The following is a 19,351-nucleotide window of genomic DNA, read 5'->3' as shown; positions in this document are numbered from 1 at the left end:
CCAGAATGACTCACCCGTGTGGCTATTCCTTTTGAAGTAGGTGGTAGAGCTGGATTTAGACTTGGAGGTAAGGTAGGTTGAGTTAGAACCAATGGAGCTTGAGGACAAAGATTTTCCTAGATTATCAGAGCTTTTCTTGATGATATTGGTAGCTGTCTTACTCCAGTCTGAAAGAAACGACATCTCTCCATGAGTCTGCTTTAGGGTGCATATATGCTGCCTTAAAAACCATCATCACATTATTTAAGTAACTGACCCATAGCATTAGATGTTCTGACACGCTGGCAGTATCTCACAGAAGAGACTGACATGCCAACAGTACCAATCCAAAGAAACAGAAAAGTTTCTTACTTTGACCCTACGTTTAACATCCTACTTTAATATCTTAAGGGTGAGAAGTAACCACTGATGTTTTTTTTGAAAAGTAATATTTTTCTTCAGGGATTTTTTTATATTGAGAAAAATTTCTTTGCCTAATAATGTAATTGAAGACTTCAAAAATAGGAAAAGGTACGTGTGGGTATGGTATAGTGGATATCCAAGGTGTTAAATTAGGCATAAAACCTTGGGCAACTCACTTAACCTGTCTGGAATCCATGCTTCTCCTCTGCAGAACAAGAAGGTTGGGCCCAGAGTCCTCAGATCTCTTCCAGTCCTAACCATTTAAGACTCCAACTAAGCATCTCTACATACCTCACCTTGACAACCTGCCACCACTGGGACTGGGCTGCTCAGACAAGAGAAGACCAAAGGATAAAGGTTTCTGACGACGCTTAGATGTAGAAGAGCTGCTCCCCAGCACGCTCCTTTACCTGAGTTGTCTGCTAACCGAAATCTGCCGCAGCAGAGATGCCGCCTCCACTGTTTCTGAACATTCTCCTTCATAGCACAGTGGAAGATAAATATAAATAAGCCTGGAACACAAGAAAATAGAAGCAATTAGGCCAAAGGACACGTTTTTGAAGATACATCTTACAAAACATATGGATTCATTTTCATTTAAGTTTTTTACCTCTGAACCACTAAGGAACAAAGATCCTGAAGAGCCTTGAAGTATCTGGTAGACGTTTTAATCATTCAGAACGGAACACGGAGGCTCAGATAAAACTAGAACAATTACGTGGATCTAATTTGGTCTTTGGTTTGTTCAGTACTTGGTATGACTTAACCTAAAGACTAAGCTGAAATAGGCAATATTCAACTTGAGGCATTTGATATTTCCCTTATGTTTGTTTTAAAATTATGTGAAACCATTTCACAAAATTTAGAAAAAAAGAGAAAACTGACAACATTCATGAGCTCATCATCTATTTCAATTTGTATATTCTAAGCTATTTTATGTAAACATATTATTGTAAGTTTGGGCCATAGAAAAATGGTATTTTTATAAGTCAAAAATGGCCCCAAATCAGCAAATTCATATGGTTCCACCTGGCCTGCTTTAGGTTCTCAACATTTGAATGCAGAAATATTTCTGTATTGTCAAGTAGTCTTCCTATTTATAGTCACTCCCTGCATCTACCAAAAACTAACTGTATGATGACTTAGAGGGCCAGGATAGGGAGGGTGGGAAGGAGTCACGGGAGGGAGGGGATCTGGGGATCTATGTATAAATACAGCTGATTCACTTTGTTGTACAGCAAAAACTGGCACAGCAGTGTAAAGCAATTATATTCCAATAAAAACAAACAAACAAATAAAAGCCACTAACTGTATCATTTGTGCTTTGGGAGCCAGCCCCTTTTAACTGCTCAAGGAATTTGCTTCTGCCTTTTTACCCTCCCTTTGCTGCCTCAGTTTCTCCCTCTATTCCTCCATACTTGGGTTATTCCCATTACTTACAAGCATATTCTAGTACCTCTCTTCTAAGTAATCAAACAAAAAATTTCTCCTTTAACCCCTAATCTTCTTCTAGCTTCCACTTCTTCATTCCTTTTCTCAATAAAACTTGAAATGGTTAACTTTTGCTGTCTCTACTTTTTCTCATTTCTTTTCTTCTCAACCTGCTCCAAATAAGCTACTATCCACATCTCTGAGGCCACTAAAACTGCTCTTGGAAAGGTCACAGGGACTCCCCTATTGTTAACTGAGTTTTCATTCTCCTTTTACTAGATTTCTCAACAGTATTCAACACAATTGACCATCCTCTCACTTTTGAAATACACTCTTGGTACCATTTTCTCCTAGGCTGCTGCTGCTGCTTTTTTTTTTTTTTTGAAGATTGATTGATTGATTTAATTTTTGGCTGTATTGGGTCTTCATTGCTGCACACGGGCTACTCTTCCTTGTGGTGCGCAGGTTTCTCATTGTGGCGGCTTCTCTTGTTGCACAGCACGAGCTCTAGGCTCACGAGCTTCAGTAGTTGTGGCATGTGGGCTCAGTAGTTGTGGCACATGAACTTAGTTGCTGAAGAGCATGTGAGATCTTCCCGGCCCAGGGATCGAAACCGTGTCTCCTGCATTAGCACGTGGATTCTTAACCACTGCACCACCAGGGAAGCCCTCTCCTAGGCTTCTTCTTAATTTGCTTCCTGGTCTCTGTAGCAGATCCCTTGGCTTTACTTTTTTTTTTTTTAATTAATTAACTAATTTATTTATTGGCTGTCTTGGACCTTTGTTGCTGGGTGCAGGCTTTCTCTAGTTGTGGTGAGCAGGAGCCACTCCTTGTTGCGGTGTTCAGGCCTGTCATTGCAGTGGCTTCTCTTGTTTTGAAGCATGGGCTCTAGGTGTGCAGGCTTCAGTAGCTGTGGCACATGGGCTCAACAGCCGTGGCTCACGGGCTGTAGAGTGCAGACTCAGTAGTTGTGGTGCCCGGGCTTAGCTGCTCCTTGGCATGTGGGATCCTCCCGGACCAGGCTCGAACCCATGTCCCCTGCATAGGCAGGTGGATTCCCAACAACTGCACCACCAGGGAATATCAGTTTTACTTTTAAAGGTTGACGTGTCCATGACTCAGTTCTGGATTTCTATCTTTTCTACAGCTACACTGTCCTAGTAGGTACTAATCATGCTGTACAAGTACCACACACTACTTTTTATATGTGCCCCCATTTCTTTCTCTCCCCACCATCACCACCAGGATTCCAACCCACACTGTTTGCAGGACATCTTCGTTTGGCTGTATCTCCATTTTGCAGCATCTCACACCCTTGATGTTCTAAACAGAAGTCATCTTCATCATTACCCTCAAACCAACACGTCAAACTCATTTTTGCCCAATAATTTGAAGGCTCTTCCTTCACAGCTTCCATAATAGCTTCTTATCTGTCATTCAGGTATCAGACCAACTGTTAACTCCTCAAAGAGAAGTTGAGGAGTCATCAACTGTTTATTTGTATTTTTTATATTTTGGCCTCTGCTCACACCATTGCACACACCTATTTTCAGTATGGCACGAATCATTACCTGATATTCTTGTATTCCTCATTTTTTCATTTATGTCTTTGTTTGATTGTCTCTTGCTGGTAAATAATAAGCTCCAAAAGCACAGGAATGTTTGTCTATGTAATGCTGTATTAGCCATTCCCAGAATGATGCCAGGAACTAAGCAGGAACTCCATAAATGTTTGTTGGATGAATGAATAGCAACCATGATTAATCGCTCATCTAGTCTACATGAGTTAGTTGAATACTTACATGTACATTTGAATATCTTAAATGTGTTTGGGGGTGGGGGCTTACAAAATAGGAATGACCAGAACAGAAATTAAGGAGTGACAGGAATACAATGAAAACATATTTAAGGCAAAAGTTTCTGAAAGGTATGCAAATTAATTGCCGAGGTATTGCCTTAATAATATACCATATTAAGCAGAATATCTACATAAGGGAGGGTCTTTTCGAGGGTGCAAGGGCTTAAACTGAGCCCAAAAATACCTTCGGGCAGGGAGGTGAGGAACGTTTCCAAGAGGATAACCCATTCAGTGACTACTAAGCACTGCTAAGCAGGAGGCACTTTATTTTAGGAGCTGGGAGTTCGAAGGGGAACAAGGTAGATGATCATCACCTTCATGAGGCAAAGGGTCTAGCACGGAACAGCATAAAGTGAAAATGATCACAGTACCTTTAAGGGACATTAAGACTTATCTGTTCTTTTTGAGTATGGAGTATTCATCAAGAAAAGTGAATTACACTGCAGCATGCATAACTGGAAAAGTGGGGGAAAGTATTGAAAGTACTCTTATGTGTATAGCTACATTTGCAAAACAGATCTAAGGTTATGCTTGTATGTCTTATTTTTCAGTATCTTAACTGAAAGTGGCCCCTAATTTTATCCCAGAATAAGTTACATTATTATAAACTCTTAGAAAAAGGAGCGTGCTGGATTTCTACAGGCTGGGCCCTGACTACAGTGAAATGACCGTGACTGATTCTCTTCCTCTGCGTTTGGCTTGTTTGGTCATCAGGGAGTGCCTGACACTTACTTAGGAGGTGCTCTATAAATTCCTAATGAACTTACTGGTTGAAAATGATTACATATGTTGACTCATGAAAATACTGACTAAATTTTGGTCACTGGTTTTGAATAGACAACTAGACTATTAAAACATTCTTGGGAAATTCAAACACATTTATCTCTAAGTATAAATAAGGTATTCCATGACCTAAGCAATATTAGTAATCAGTAATAGTACCATTTTATTTATTATTGTTACTATATCATATTATACATATTTATGTAAGTAAAACACTATTATTTTATTATGTTACTTATTACTAATACCTTGTTAGTAATAAAATAATTAGTGAGGAAAATAAATCCTTGTGACCTAGTAATTTGTCTAAGATGATATCAGATAGGATAAGAGAGTTCTAATTTTAGAAGAAAGCTCTAATAAATATGAATCAAATTTCAATCATTCAGAAAACACACACACACACACACACACACACACACACACCCCTCCTAAAGATCCCTGTGCTGTGAACAAAGAGGGAAGCTGCGGTGGGGAGGAAGAGCTGGAGGCAGGAAATCTGCTTGCAGCCTGGCCTGGCCTTGAGCTCGGACATGACAAGTCTCAGGGTGGAAGAAAGATTTTCCTCCATACTCAAAACCCCTCAGAATCAGGACCTGCAGGTAGATCTACCTTCCCAGGGAATACAGAATAGACACTGGGTTTGGATCTCATCTTCACCCTCTGACTAAATCTGACTGCCTTTCAAAAGTCTTCCTACACTGACAACGCCCAAGTCCCTAACCTGCCTGCTAACACAGAAAATCCCTTTAATAAAGCGCACATGTTTTGTACACAGGTAGTGTGAATAACCAAAGAGTATACAAAATGTGTATTGGTTTCCCTTTGAGAACCTTTCAAGTCTTTAAGAGGTAGTGGCAGTTTCAGAATAAAAAGAGTAGAAGACCCGGAAGCTTGAGGTAAGGTCATCACAGGTTATAGACGAAGGAGGCTGCAGTTGGAGAGGAAGGCCTTTGCCTTGGGTTGACTATTTTTGCGAACGGGGGCAGAATTTGTTGTTGGAGGTATTTTTGTCCTACAGCTGAAAATATAGCCAACCATGTGTTTCATAAACAATTGTTTAACAAAATCACATATGAGAGCTGGAAAAGATTATAAACTCTAATTAAGGACTCTGGTTCTCAGGCATTAACCCTGGCATTACTCACTCTCAGGCCCCACACTGAGCAAATGATTTTCTTTTAGTTGAGGGCAGAAGGTGAAATTTGCTAGACATTGTTTCCCTTAACACTCAGCAGTTTTTATTAATGTCATATATATATTGGAGGAATAACTTCAGAGCATTTTTGAGGACACTGGAAGAGACACTGGCCTTGCTGGAATATTAAGATGTCAATTATTTTGAGGCTCTGATGCTGACCACAGTCACATAGAAGGAGGTTAAAGCTAAGAAAAACTGACTCAATAAAACAATTTTTTGGATGGTGCAGTGCTACCCTATATCATAATTACATAGCATTAGATGACACTGCCTACTTTTAAGCAGTAGGCATCCAATATACAGGTATCCAATAAATTTAAGAGATACATATATAAATTAGATTCAAAATCTGATACATCTCCTCTAAAATTATGTGATTGAAGTCATTTACATGCTCCGTCTCTCACTATGAATTGTGATACTATGGGACAAAAGCAGATAATAGGCATGAGAAATTAGAATTCTTTGGAATAAATATATTTTAAAATTCCAAGGTATTATGCAAATTCTTTAGCCATGAGATATGTTTCCATTTCAAATCAGAATGGGATTCTCATAATAGGTTATTTTACTATTTGTAGTAACTAGCCTTTTTCACATGAATTTAAATCAGTCTGGCAATAAATATTATTCCAAGATTATTTTAGGACAAAACATCCCTTTTAAAGAGTTCAGCTGTGGGAAATGTGGAAGGTATCCACATCTGGAAGAGTACACATGCAGTATGGAAAGAAATTCTGAACCCTGCAGGAAGGAGGAGTAGAAAATGCAGCAGGAGAGCCAAGGGCACTTGGAAGCCAAAGTGAGAAAACAGAGGGCTAGTCCCTCTTCAGTCTTGAGGGTTTTTTTTTTTTTTTCCCCATCTACTTACAGATCTCGGTGCCAGAAGCAGAACTTAAAATCACAAAACTTTATAGAGTTTTACATTGGCATCCAAGGGAATCTGTTTGATTCTCATTCCCATCTCTGCTCTCTTTCTATCAGACGTTTTCCCTTTGAGAATCTTTATATCAACCCATACACCTCAAAGAGGCTCTTCATACCACCTGGAAAAATATGCTCTTCTAGTTTTCTGGAAAGGGCTTTAAGCTGTGACCAGGGACCAGGATAATTGGCTTTTACTCCTCACAGTGCCTTACAGCTTTATTTAACTGACCAGGGAGTAGGGAACATTGCCCATAAAAGTCAGCTGCTAAAATGACTGAAAAGATAGAAATCAAAGATAAAGTCACTGCTTCATCTTGATAGGCTTGTGCTAGTTTCATGATGGCCCTTTTGGGGTGATTTTTAGCCCAGAAAACCACCACTCTGATGAATTGAAGTCAGTTCCTCAGCAATAGTTTCTTCAGCTGGGTAACTGCCTTGATTCTTTATCTTACCCATATAAACCCAGATTTTATGCTAGAACAAGAAAAAAAAGTTAAACTTTCTTTAAATGAACACATTCCTAACCAGTTCTCTACCTGCTCATCCCCTGCCTTCTTTTTACCTCCATCTTTCACTAACCAGAGGTTTCTGCTCACTTTTAAATAATTTAGACCAATACTTGAATTCAGGATATCTTAAGTCTCACTAAATCTTGTCATTTTCTCATTTAAAATAAATGGTCTTTCCCATTGTGATGGAGGAAGGGTGTTACAAGTATGTGGGAAAGAGGGCCTGCCTCTGGGTCCTGGTAGGAAGGAAAACGTAATGAATTCCACCTCACTAAGCCCTCCTGGAGAAGCAACCAGGAGTCAACGCTGGCTCAAAAAACAAGGAGGAGGGACACCCAAGAGGGTGCTCTAAACCTCTAAATGTGCAGTGAGAAACATTCTGAGAAATCTCATCAAGTAGCTGGTTTAAAAAAAAAAAAAAAAAAAGCTTTCCTCTAAAGTATTGGCTTTATATCCACTATAGATCATACGGGCTTGTGTTTAATTTTGGTCTTTATAAGAGCTCCTTAACTATTTATTTAGGGAAAAAAAGATATCCTTAGCCTCAATATTTTGGCTAGGAATTTGGCTCCCATGTAGAATTCATTCTCTTTGGTTGATTTTCACAAAAATATGTGGCTTTTTGGAGCAAATGTAAAATAAGTAGCCAAAAGGATGTTCTCAGATCTCTAGCCTGATTATCAAAAGTTTTTAAAAAATTGCCCAGAACAGTTTCCCTTGGATTTGAAAATGCATGCCATACAGTAAAATTCAGGGAAGCATATATTGTCATTCTTTTCCTGGTCTAAAAACTCACTTTCAAGAAGTCCGGTGAAAGAAAACAAAACAAACACCTTAGGTCCTCATTTCCTAATGAGTTCTTTACCAACTAAGGGCCACTGCTACCTTCACTGGGCTCGTCATTAATACATTCTGACAAACGACCTAGGTTGATTTTTCTTAACCTGGATAAAAAAGATCCAGAAACACAGGGAAGGGAAGATATAGATAACTTCAAGAGCGTGGGATAGAATCAATCACGAATTAATCAAACCAGGCATTTGGGCGAAAAAAAAATGATACATGCTCTCAATAACTGATCTTTGACAAAAATAATCTAGATAACTTCTGAGCTTCCCAGCAAGCCTGCGTCCAAATCTTCCAACAGCTCATCTGTTCTGTTGTCACACAGACGTAGCCAGCTGGCTGCTGGGCTGGGGATCTCCAGAGTTTATGACTCTCTTTGGGAACCTCTTGAATCCTCCTTTCATTCGACAAGGTGCCCTTTAGAAAATTATTTCTCTGTGGCACAAAATGCTCTGCCAAAAGATGAGTAACTTATTTCCTTGCAGTGTGTAATGTCTCGGCCAACACGATGCCGCTTCAGATGTTAACGGGCTTGAAGGTGGTTCATGTCTTTACCTTGGCGCCAATTCGCCATGGGCGCTGTGCGTGTGATTATGGCCCAGCTTAACTGTCCGGAGGCTCCTAACCCATAATGTTACTTAATTTTCTTAGTTTACCAACAGAGTTAAAATAATAATGATAAATATATTTCTATAAATGATGTTTGCTGAATAAGGGTAACAGTAAATTCCCATTTATTCATTAAATGTACGTTTACTCAGTTTTTTTAAATGGACATAGATATTCACTTCCTAGAAACTTTGAAATAAACAATTGAAAGGGCAATAATTTGTTTTATTCTTTTGCACATGCTTTGTCACCCAATAATGTGCTTTTCTATTTTCATATATGCTATGTTATAAATATTACACTCTCAGATTCAAACTGATCTTGGGAAACTCTTCTAAGCCTGTTTCTTCATCTATAAAATGGAGAGCATACCCTTTTTCTTTACAGATCTGCTACAAGAATTATATCTGCTACAAGAATTATATCAGATCACAGATGTTATGTGAAAGTGCTTTGTAAACCACAATGCACTATGCAAATGTAAGTTATTTCTGTTGCTCTGGGTATCTTAATGTTACCAAACAAATTAATGGCAAACATGATCTCTGAGCAGACTGATGACATCCTTCTGTGTTCGTCATTGCAGCTTCTATTTGCAGAACCATATGCTGCATGGTACTATGCTGTCATATATAAGTATAGAAGATAGGCTGATTACACTTGAGACTATTAATCAATGTTGTTTCACATGGATGGAAGAGGAAAGTTGAAGTTTAAGCTCTCTGTATGGGGCTAGACTTTAGATCCTGATGAACTTGTCAGGAGACTTAAACTTCCCAATTATATCAGAGAAGCCTAATCTAAGTGATAGTGTCGAATACTTCTGTACAGTATTAATGAAAAAATATACAGTCCAAGATACTGTTCATCATCTGTATAATAAGCAGCAATGTGCACAGGCTGCATCTCAGAGCAATAAATCAATCCTACAAGAACATCAATATTGCCAAGGGAAATAGATGCCCAAGAGGACTCTGGCCAAGATCTTCTCAGCAACCAGAGAATTGCCTTTTACTTCTTTAGGATGAATTACATTATATTTCTTGAAGTACAGGCTAATGTTCTCAGGCATGTGAATTATGATGTATTTTTGTCAAACATCTGTTCTCCTTTGAATAGCAATTTGTATACCACATAATTTTCTCAAGTTGTACTCTTCAGAAGAGATTTAAATTTCTAATAAAATGGTTTGCCTCTTTCACCCTAGGAAAGCAGCAAAGACAGCAAAAGGAGTTAGAAACATAATTGTGTTGTGTTAAGAGAAAGCATATTTATCTTTTCATCTCAGAATAAAAAATTCAATGAAATGATTAATATATAACAATCAAATGAAGTAGGTAAGAAAAAAAGAACAAAGCACTAGAAAATAATAAACTTGGTTTCAACCTGATTCAAATGACTTCATTTGCTTATTCAAGTGGGTAAAATTTTAGCTAGAGCCACCCAGATTATAATTATTTTATGATATCCATTTAACACGATTTTTTGCGATTAAATTGTATGATTATGTGTACCTAAAAATAAAAATTCATATAAAAATAAAAATATATATTGAAGATAAACAGAAATAAAACATCTAAAATAAAAATACATATATAAAACTTCAATATATAAGCTATATAAATATATGAGTACTGACATAATTATACATGTATTGAATATATGTCTTTGTACACACACACATACATACATATATGTATTTCTAAGAATCCTGAAAGACAAAATGGATTTTTAACATCTTTGAACAAATTTTTAAAGACATACACAGAAGTGATCGGCTTCCTAGGTGGCGCAGTGGTTGAGAATCTTCCTGCCAATGCAGGGGACACGGGTTCGATCCCTGCTCCAGGAAGATCCCACATGCCGTGGAGCAACTAAGCCCGTGCGCCACAACTATTGAGCCTGCGCTTTAGTGCCCGTGAACCACAACTATTGAGCCCATGTGCTGCAACTACTGAAGCCCACGCGCCTAGAGCCCATGCTCTGCAACAAGAGAAGCCACAGCAATGAGGAGCCTGCACACCACAACGAAGAGTACCCTCCACTCACCGCAACTAAAAAGAAAGCCCGCACACAGCAAAAAAAAAAAGACCCAACACAGCCAATAAAATAAATAAATTAATTAATTAAAGACATACACAGAAGTGAAAAGAAATCTGCTAGCAAAAGTAACTCCTCTGATACACGTGCCCGGACATCACTGCTCAAACATATCTTGTCCCCCTAGGTCCCAACCTCTGTAACACTACAGGGTGACTTGTGACCTTGCTGATTTTAAGATGTTCAAGTATAAGTTAAATCTGAGAAAATTAAAATTTACTTTGGCATAGTTGTAGGTTTCAGAATATTGCATTACATTATAAATCTTTGGTCATTGCTAATTCTTATAATGACAGACTTCAATTCACTAAAATATTGCATTTACATGAAGATTTCTTATCCTAATCACTGCATAAAAATGAGTTTAATGACCAAACCAATGATAAATGCTTTGCAGTTGCACACTTCCTAAATTTCTCTTGACTCTGCTCATGTATCTCTAATTCCCCTCTTCCCACCATAATTTAAAACACTGTACCATCTTACCTTACCTGGACCACTGCAATAGCTTCTCATCTACAGATGCTACTGGGCTGCTTTAATCCATTCTCCACATTACATCCAGCTTCATCTGATCATATCATTCCACGGGCCTAAAACCTTTCAAGGACTTCCAAATGCACTTAGAAGATCAAAATACAGGGCCTTCTTGTCTAGCCTTTGCCTCCCTTTTTGTGTCACACCCACTGCTCTGTCACCCTCCTGCGATCTTCCTTTGAATGCCTTGAGTATATGCTATAATCACCAACTACAGCAAATTCTTTGCACGTGAAGTGCCCTCTACCTGAAATAGTTTTCCCTCACTCCTACTCCCACCTTTCATACAGTTAACTCCTACTGAGCCTTCGGATTTCAGCTTAGACATGTCTTCTGTCATATGCTCTCAACACCACTATGTATATTTTACACGGTGACATATCTGATTAACCTCAGTCTTTCCTATTACAATATAAGCTCTATGAGACAAAAGGATCAGGTCAAGTCTTGCTGGAATAAGGAATACCAGAAAGAAGTCAACACAATATAGTTCACCTAAGTTCAACCTGAGTTCATGATGCATTCACCAAATTGCTTCTTTAAACTGTCTAAATTCCACATGCTTCTTTTTAACAAAGCATATATTTTTAATAACAACCAAGTCTCTCATGGAAGGTTGTGAAAATGACACAAATAAAAACCATTAAATGACTTTCCATAGTGTCCTTTGAAGCTTTTGTACAAGCCTTGCCAGTAAGGAATTGTTAGACTCATGCACTCTGTATCACTGCCTTTTAATTTAAATTTCCTTTTTAGGAAGTGTTTTTAATATCACTGGATGTGCAGAAATCTGTTCTGAATTTATATCTTTTAAAATCAGCCTTAAAAGTCAGTGATTTATGAAGAACATTGACTTGATGATGGTTTACAACATTTTTCCCTCCTGAGAGGAGACCTATGCTGAGAAAAATAAAACATCCCGATTCTCATTAATGGAAACAGAGCTGAACAGACAACTGTAACTGTTGAAGGTTACTGAAACTGCCAGGAAATTCTAAAAGCAAAAACAAGTTTGGGCTGGCAGATTAATGTGCCTTTCATGTACAATCCTGAAATGTAAAACCATGGAATTTTCTAATATTAATGGACATTTTTTGTCAATATTTGTCTAGGCACTTTTATGTTGTATATTATAGAAGAGACGAAATAGAGGAAAACTCACTTTACAAAACTGGATCCCAGTGCAAATATATTCATATGCTACCTATTCAGTTTCCAACTTCTGGAGGTGCACTTAAGGCTTGTTATTTTATTTACTACAGATAATGAGCCCACACAGCTCCTCTGTTATGGGAGAATGAATCTAAATAAAATTTGCTCAACTAATTAACGCACATTTATGTTGAAGGTGTCTCAGATTGAATTTAGGCCATCCCCAAAGCCCCTCCCTTCTTCATCCACCAATCCAGTTATTGATTTAACAAATAATTATTGAACACCTTCTAAGTGACAGGTTTTTCTACAGGAGCTCATGAGCTAGTGGGAAAACCTCAGAGGATATGCAAAGCAGAGATGTATGATACAAAGCAGTAAACACTCTCCTGCAGGTAAACACAGACTTTTCTTAGAATATACCTGTTGGGAGCACCTGCCTAGGTATCTCACCTGATGAGAAGTACAAACCTGACTTCCACACTTTCCATCCCAACTCAGATTTGTTCAGCTTTAGTTAGCTCTTCCTTTCTCACACACCTTCAAGTGTGTGACCAGTAGCTTCAGGTAAGACAGGCGTACTGCCCTGCTCAAAAAGATTCTAAACTTTGTCACCTCATTCCTACTGCAGTGTGGGCTTCATGGTGCTTCCAACCATTAGGGAATTTTATCTAATGTCTTATGGACATTAGGGTATATCTAATGTCTTATAGAATGCTACTGAATTTAAAAAAAAATACTGCTTTATATTCACTTAAGCTTGAAAGTTAAATTCATCTTAAGAGAGAACCCTCCTACACTGTTGGTGGGAATGTAAGTTGGTGCAGCCACTATGGAAAACAGTATGGAGGTTCCTCAAAAAACTAAAAGTAGAATTACCATAACATCCAGCAATCCCATTCCTGGGCATATATCCAGACAAAACTATAAATCAAAAAGATACATGCACCCCTATGTTCATAGCAGCACTATTCAAAATAGATAAAACATGGAAACAACCTAAATGTCCATTGACAGAGTAATAGATAAAGAAAATGTGGTACATATATACAATGAAATACTACTCAGCCATAAAAAAGAACCAAATGATGCCATTTGCAGCAACATGAATGCAACTAGAGATTATCATACTAAGTGAGGTAATTCAGAAAGAGAAAGACCAATACCATATGATATTACTTATATGTGGAATCTAAAATACAGCACAAATGAACTTTATCTATGAAACAGAAACAGATTCACAGACATAGAGATCAGGCTTCTGGTTGCCAAGGAGGAGGGGGAGAGGGAGAGGGATGGATTGGGAGTTTATGGTTTGTAGGTGCAAACTATCACATTTAGAATGGATAAACAACAAGGTCCTACTGTATAGCACAGGGAAATATATCCAATCTCCTGGGATAAACCATGATGGAAAAGGATATAAAAAAAGAATGTATATACTATATGTATAACTGAGTCACTTTGCTGTACAGCAAAGGTTGGTGCAACATTGTAAATCAATTATACGTCACTAAAAAAATTTTTTTTAAAGTTGAATTCATCCTAGGGTACACTAGGGTAAGTGTTATGGAATCAGAAGCATGACAGTAAGCTCCCTGAAGGAAGCCTTGTATTTCTAAACAGAGCAAGCCATTTGTTAGATTGTTGAACTGACTGCCATAGCTCATGAAAAAATAAGCATTTCTCAACTAGATTGTTGGTATTTATTTTGAAATCCAAGATGCCAAGTAATCAAAGTGAATTGCTTTGTCCCTGCACAGAGTCTAAAGATTCTTCTGGCCAAGAATGCTACACCCACATGGTTTCATGGAGAGCACCAACACTTAGCAAAACTGTAAAGAAAGCAAAAGTTATCTGTGCCTCCCTTTACACTTCCTGTTGGGCATCTCCCTACCCATATTTGCTCATGCAACAAGATATATTTACTGAGCACCTACTACCTTCCAGGCATAGTTCTAGGTGCTTGGTATATACATCACTGAAAACAAACTGACATTCTACCTCCTCTCTCCATTCAAGGCCTTTCTCATGAGTACCCACCCTGTGCCTGGAACTGTGCTCAGCGGTTGGAACAGTGACTTAGAGACTTAGCATGGCGTCTGTCCAACAGCAAAGCTATCTGCAAATATGGTCAGACTAGAAAGAGGAAATGGTGCGGTACCATTTATCTTACCTTGTAAAGAATTGAAGATGGAGAAGAGGTACATGAAAGGGACATGCAAAGGTCCCCAGGCAAAGAAAGCAAACCCCCACGTCATGCCCAGTAGAAACGTCAGGCTGACCACACTGCGCAGGTTCCTTAGAACCTCCTCGCGCAGCGTCCGGCTGGTCCTCTTGCCGTTCCTCCCACAGATCTGCACCATCACCACAATGAACATGGCGACATTCAGGAAAAACATGAGTCCAAAATACCCGGCACAGGTCACATAAAATACGACAGAATCTTTAATCCAACAGCTGAAAGGAGAAGAGACAAGAAAGAAAGAGATTTACCATCATGCCCTGTTTGCCTAAGACTTCTCCTAGCTTAGTTTGGGCTCCTGCAGATTTCATAGCTGGGCCTTCCTCAAATGCCTTTAGAAAGTCACTTCATTTTCTTGGGCTTCAGTTTCTTCCTCAATGTTTACATAGGTTTTGTTTTGTTTGGTTTGGTTTGGTTTGGTTTGGTTTTGGTTTTGGGGGTTTTTTTGCTTTGTTTTGGATAGCCATCATCTTAATACCTAGTTATTTAAGTCAACAATTAAGAAAACAAGGTGGCCTCTTGAACTCCAACTTGGCATGAAGACGCTCTTGTTTGGCTCACACCGAACCATGTCTACTCCCTTTCTCTTATGTGTCTGCACTCCAGAGGATGGGAAACTTTCTCAATTTCTGTTGTATTTAAACAGTGGCCATGTGGACATTGTTCTACAAAATGATATTGAAGCAGAGTCCACTAAGGGATTTTTGAGAAAATTATTCTTGACAGACTCAACTGACAAAGCCCTTATTCCTTCTTTCTGCTTCAAACACGAATGCAAGCTCCATAGCTGTAGTTATCATCTTATATCCAGGAAAGAAAGGCCAAGAGAGCTGCAGAACTGTTGGCCCTAACATTTTCAGCCACAAAAGTAATGCCAGTTTTTGCCTTCTTCCAAGTTTCTTATCACGTGAGAAGAGTAAATTCCTACTTATTTAAGACACACATAACTGTGGATTCTGTTACTGCAGACAAAATAATTCCTATTAATGTAATCAATCTAATTGAGGCGAGACCTTACTGTAGAACTGATATTCTTATACTGACACTTCTCATGCACAATTAAAAAGCTTACATCAATCATAACATCCTTATAAGATGAGGAAGGATACACGATATTCAGAATGATACAGATCAGAAAAATGATAAAAGTAATTTTAAAGGGAACTAAGAATAGAATTAAAATACTGCAATTTGCAGATGCCCCAGTGCCTAACCGATACTATGAAAGTTCTTAGGTACCAAAAAAAAATTAGGTGAATTATTTAAGACATTTAAATTAATCTTAACATTCTAATGTAAATGGCCATCATTTTAGGTTGTGTCTTGCATGGTGGAACATGACCTTCACAAAGGTCAAAAGCTGCCTTGAACATCTTTGAGTCCTATAACCTAACATGATTCCTGGCATGTAGTAAATGCTCAGTTAATGAGAGTTGATGGCACAATAATTTACTAAATCATACTTTAAAGTCCTGTAAGCGCTGACTCACATTCTTTTAAAATACTCTGATTTAGAGCATATGCGTTGACTTCCACTTTTAATATATCTTATTTTAAAGGTCCCCCAAATGACACTGCTTGTCCCTGGAGCTAATCTTTCTTTCCATATGGAAGTTCCCCTAGAATCTGAAATTCTTGACCTGGATCCTTTATTTCCCACTGGTTCTTGTGGGGGCTTTTGAGTGCTACTTTGGAAATATAAAAGGGAAGGCCAGGAGGAATGGAACAGGATTGGATACCGACTATATATAAAAGTGTTATCCATCCATGAAGCGTGCACAGAAATGTGACATCACAGTCAGGAGTAAGCTCTTTATTCATTCAGTAATTCATTCAACGAACCAATAATAGTATTGAGTACCTATTATGTGCTACATAATATACAAGAGAACTAACTGCCAAAACTGAACAGTTTAAAAATCTCAGCTTCAATGATCTCACAGTCTGAAGGGAATTTTCCAAATTATTCAAGATCCATTTTCTCCATTTCCACACAATACTCATAGTGGCATTGAATCCTTCATTGTCCGATACTGCTATTTAACTCTCTTGAAGATGTGTGTAATTTACTGAATCTCCTCAAATAGAGTGGGTCTTCTGGGTCTAGAAGATAGTATCTTACACTTCTTCTGAACTCCCCCAGATGAGAGAGCATAACGTTAATATAGAAAAGCAGCTCACACAGTTCAGGGCATCTGACTGAACTGATCTGTGGTGTAGCAGAGATGTTGGCAAAGACATGCAAATACACTTCAAGCTTCCAAAATAAGAAGCTTATTGTTGGCATGAAAATTCACACTGAACTTCAGGAAACAAAGGATATATACTCATCACAAATAAATTCCCAACAAGCTTTTATTACTTACAATTCATCACCTTGTTCTCCTCCATATCTCGCTTTTCCATAGACTGCATTTTGATTTCTGCTCGCTAGAACAATGGACACAACTAAGGCAGGCAGACCTGTTATAACAAGACCATGACAGAAACAACTTTCTGAAACATCTGAAACTGCTTTATAAGACTGACAATGGCGAGGGGAGAAAGAAAGAAAGAAAACACTCCAGATCATAGAATCGAATTTCTTAGAACTGGCAACTTGGTCAAAAACAATAATAAAATTCCTTTTGTGGTATGAAACATCCAACTTTAATTAGAAACAATCTAAACCTACTCTTAAATGATGGATATTTAAATATTCTGTTTGCTTACTGGTACCCACTAGAATACCAGGACCTCATTTATACTGAATGCTGCCCCAGAAAATGTAGTTTCATTAATGACACTTGTTAGGCTGCCAGAATTCAGCTAAGAGGTAACTGCAGCTTCATTTTGCCCCTTTCTATAGAAAGAAGAGTCTTTAGAAAAAGTTGGGGGGAGGACTTCCCTGGTGGCACAGTAGTTAAGAATCTGCCTGCCAATGCAGTGGACACGGGTTTGATCCCTGGCCCAGGAAGACCCCACATGCCACGGAGCAACTAAGCCTGTGCGCCACAACTACTGAAGCCTGCGAGCCTAGAGCCCATGTTCGGCAACAAGAGAAGCCACCGCTATGAGAAGCCTGTGCACCGCAACCAAGAGTAGCCCCCACTCGCCACAACTAGAGAAAACGCGTGCACAGCAACGAAGACCCAACATAGCCAATAAATTAAATTAAATTAATTAATTAATTTAAAAAAAGTTGGGGGGGAAAACACTGGGGGCACAAAGTCTTTATAGTCTTCTCTTTTCTCGCAAGAGAATCAATATTGTATTTACACGTAATTTTCAGTGGGGAAACGCTATACCACCTGAATTCCCTGAAAGGTGCTTTCATTGCCTCCTTAAGTGGTACTGAACCCCTTGGAAACGTCTCATTTCTACACTGCCATCTGAAAAAGAGATTTGTGAGAAAGCTTGAAAATGCCTGGCCCAATACAAAACCCAGATAAAGAAGGAGCCCCATTAGAAGACTGCAAACAGGTTAACACAGCCATCTATGTCTGGCTAAAGAATCATGGTAAGAAGTTCAAAGCAAGAATTCTGTCCGTATTCTGGTTGCACACACAAACATAACCTTCTTGCTCAGGATTCCAAGGCATGGGCATGTGTCTAGGGGCAAGTATAGTTAGGAGTCTGAGCTGGCCTTTCTATTTTGAAATATAATGGAAATGCACCACTGTCTGCCAGCTGCTTCTTCAGACTTGGGTGGGCTGGCTCTGGACACAGGAAATAAGTTGGTAGTGACTCAGGAGCTAGGATTTTTTCCCTTTACTCCTGACTATAGCAAGGACTGTTGAACAGTTTTTAAAAACACCATTCTGAGGAAGCCCCTTCCTTAGGTTACGTATATCAAATCCACATCTTTCACAATTTTGAATCTTTTAGCAGGGTTATTCTTTCAGAATAAGATTTTCCTATGAGAACCTCGAGATTTCCATAGCAGAAAAAAAGAAAACAAAATTTAAGAGGCCTACCCCAGCCAATGATGCAGAATTTCAGTATGTATCGGCGAATGTAAGTGTTAAATACTTTAACCAGAGCAATGTACATGTGAATCGCTTCCAGCCCCATCCAGGTAAAGGTAGCCAGAAGGAAGAAATGCAGCAGGGCGGCAACGGCCGTGCAAAGTCCATCCACGTGGAATGAGGTGATCCAGCTGTCCAGGAGGAAGACGAGATTCAGGAACAGCAGGGCTGTACTCAGGTTCATCAAAATTTTGGAGGGATAATCCCTTCGTAATTTCCTTAAAAAAAAAAAGACAAAAGAGAGATATATGAGAATGATATTGTAAATAAATCTTTTAAGCACAGGCAGTAAATTCGTATCATATACAGCTCTGCAATAGCCTAGGTAGTACCATCTTTATGACATGGTTCCACTAGGAGAAGGACTAAAGATATGGGAGTATTTGACAAATTATAAAGATTTTTTTTTAAATACTAATTTTATTTCAAAACTGTTTCCAAAATTTCTAATTGGTTACAACAAATTGATCTTCTTTAATCCAGAAAAAATTCTAGGTTTATAAAAAATGATATTTTTGTTAAAAAGCAATTTCCCTAAAATTTGTTGAAGCTTCTTGATTTTTAATAAGGTCAGGATCCTTTTTTTAAAAAAAAAAATTCCTGTTTCAAAACCAATTTTATAAGATTTGTGAAGCAAATGTTTTCATCTTTCACCATGTAAAAAGCATTTCATACAATTGTTATTTACTTAAATGCAAATCATCTCTAACAGGCTTAAATACATTTTATCAATAGAAATATAGT

General features: G+C 38.3%; 1 protein-coding gene across 8 annotated transcripts in view; it reads right to left on the bottom strand.

Annotated features, from left to right (window-relative positions):
- Positions 1-19,351, bottom strand: part of ADGRG6 (adhesion G protein-coupled receptor G6) — a 139,616-nt gene that overhangs the window by 9,148 nt on the left and 111,117 nt on the right. For 7 of the 8 annotated variants that reach the window (XM_057739725.1, XM_057739717.1, XM_057739719.1 and 4 more), the window contains 5 exons: positions 18,557-18,825; positions 16,967-17,063; positions 14,532-14,815; positions 813-914; positions 15-167 (listed from right to left, as the gene is read on the bottom strand). In XM_057739725.1, the coding sequence (XP_057595708.1) occupies positions 15-167; positions 813-914; positions 14,532-14,815; positions 16,967-17,063; positions 18,557-18,825 (905 nt within the window). The remainder of the gene's footprint in view (positions 1-14; positions 168-812; positions 915-14,531; positions 14,816-16,966; positions 17,064-18,556; positions 18,826-19,351) is intronic. The other variant, XM_057739723.1, reaches the window with a different exon arrangement.

Source organism: Hippopotamus amphibius, chromosome 6 (genome assembly GCF_030028045.1).
Source record: "Hippopotamus amphibius kiboko isolate mHipAmp2 chromosome 6, mHipAmp2.hap2, whole genome shotgun sequence".
Lineage (NCBI taxonomy): Eukaryota > Metazoa > Chordata > Mammalia > Artiodactyla > Hippopotamidae > Hippopotamus > Hippopotamus amphibius.
This window is presented reverse-complemented; position numbering and strand designations above follow the sequence as displayed.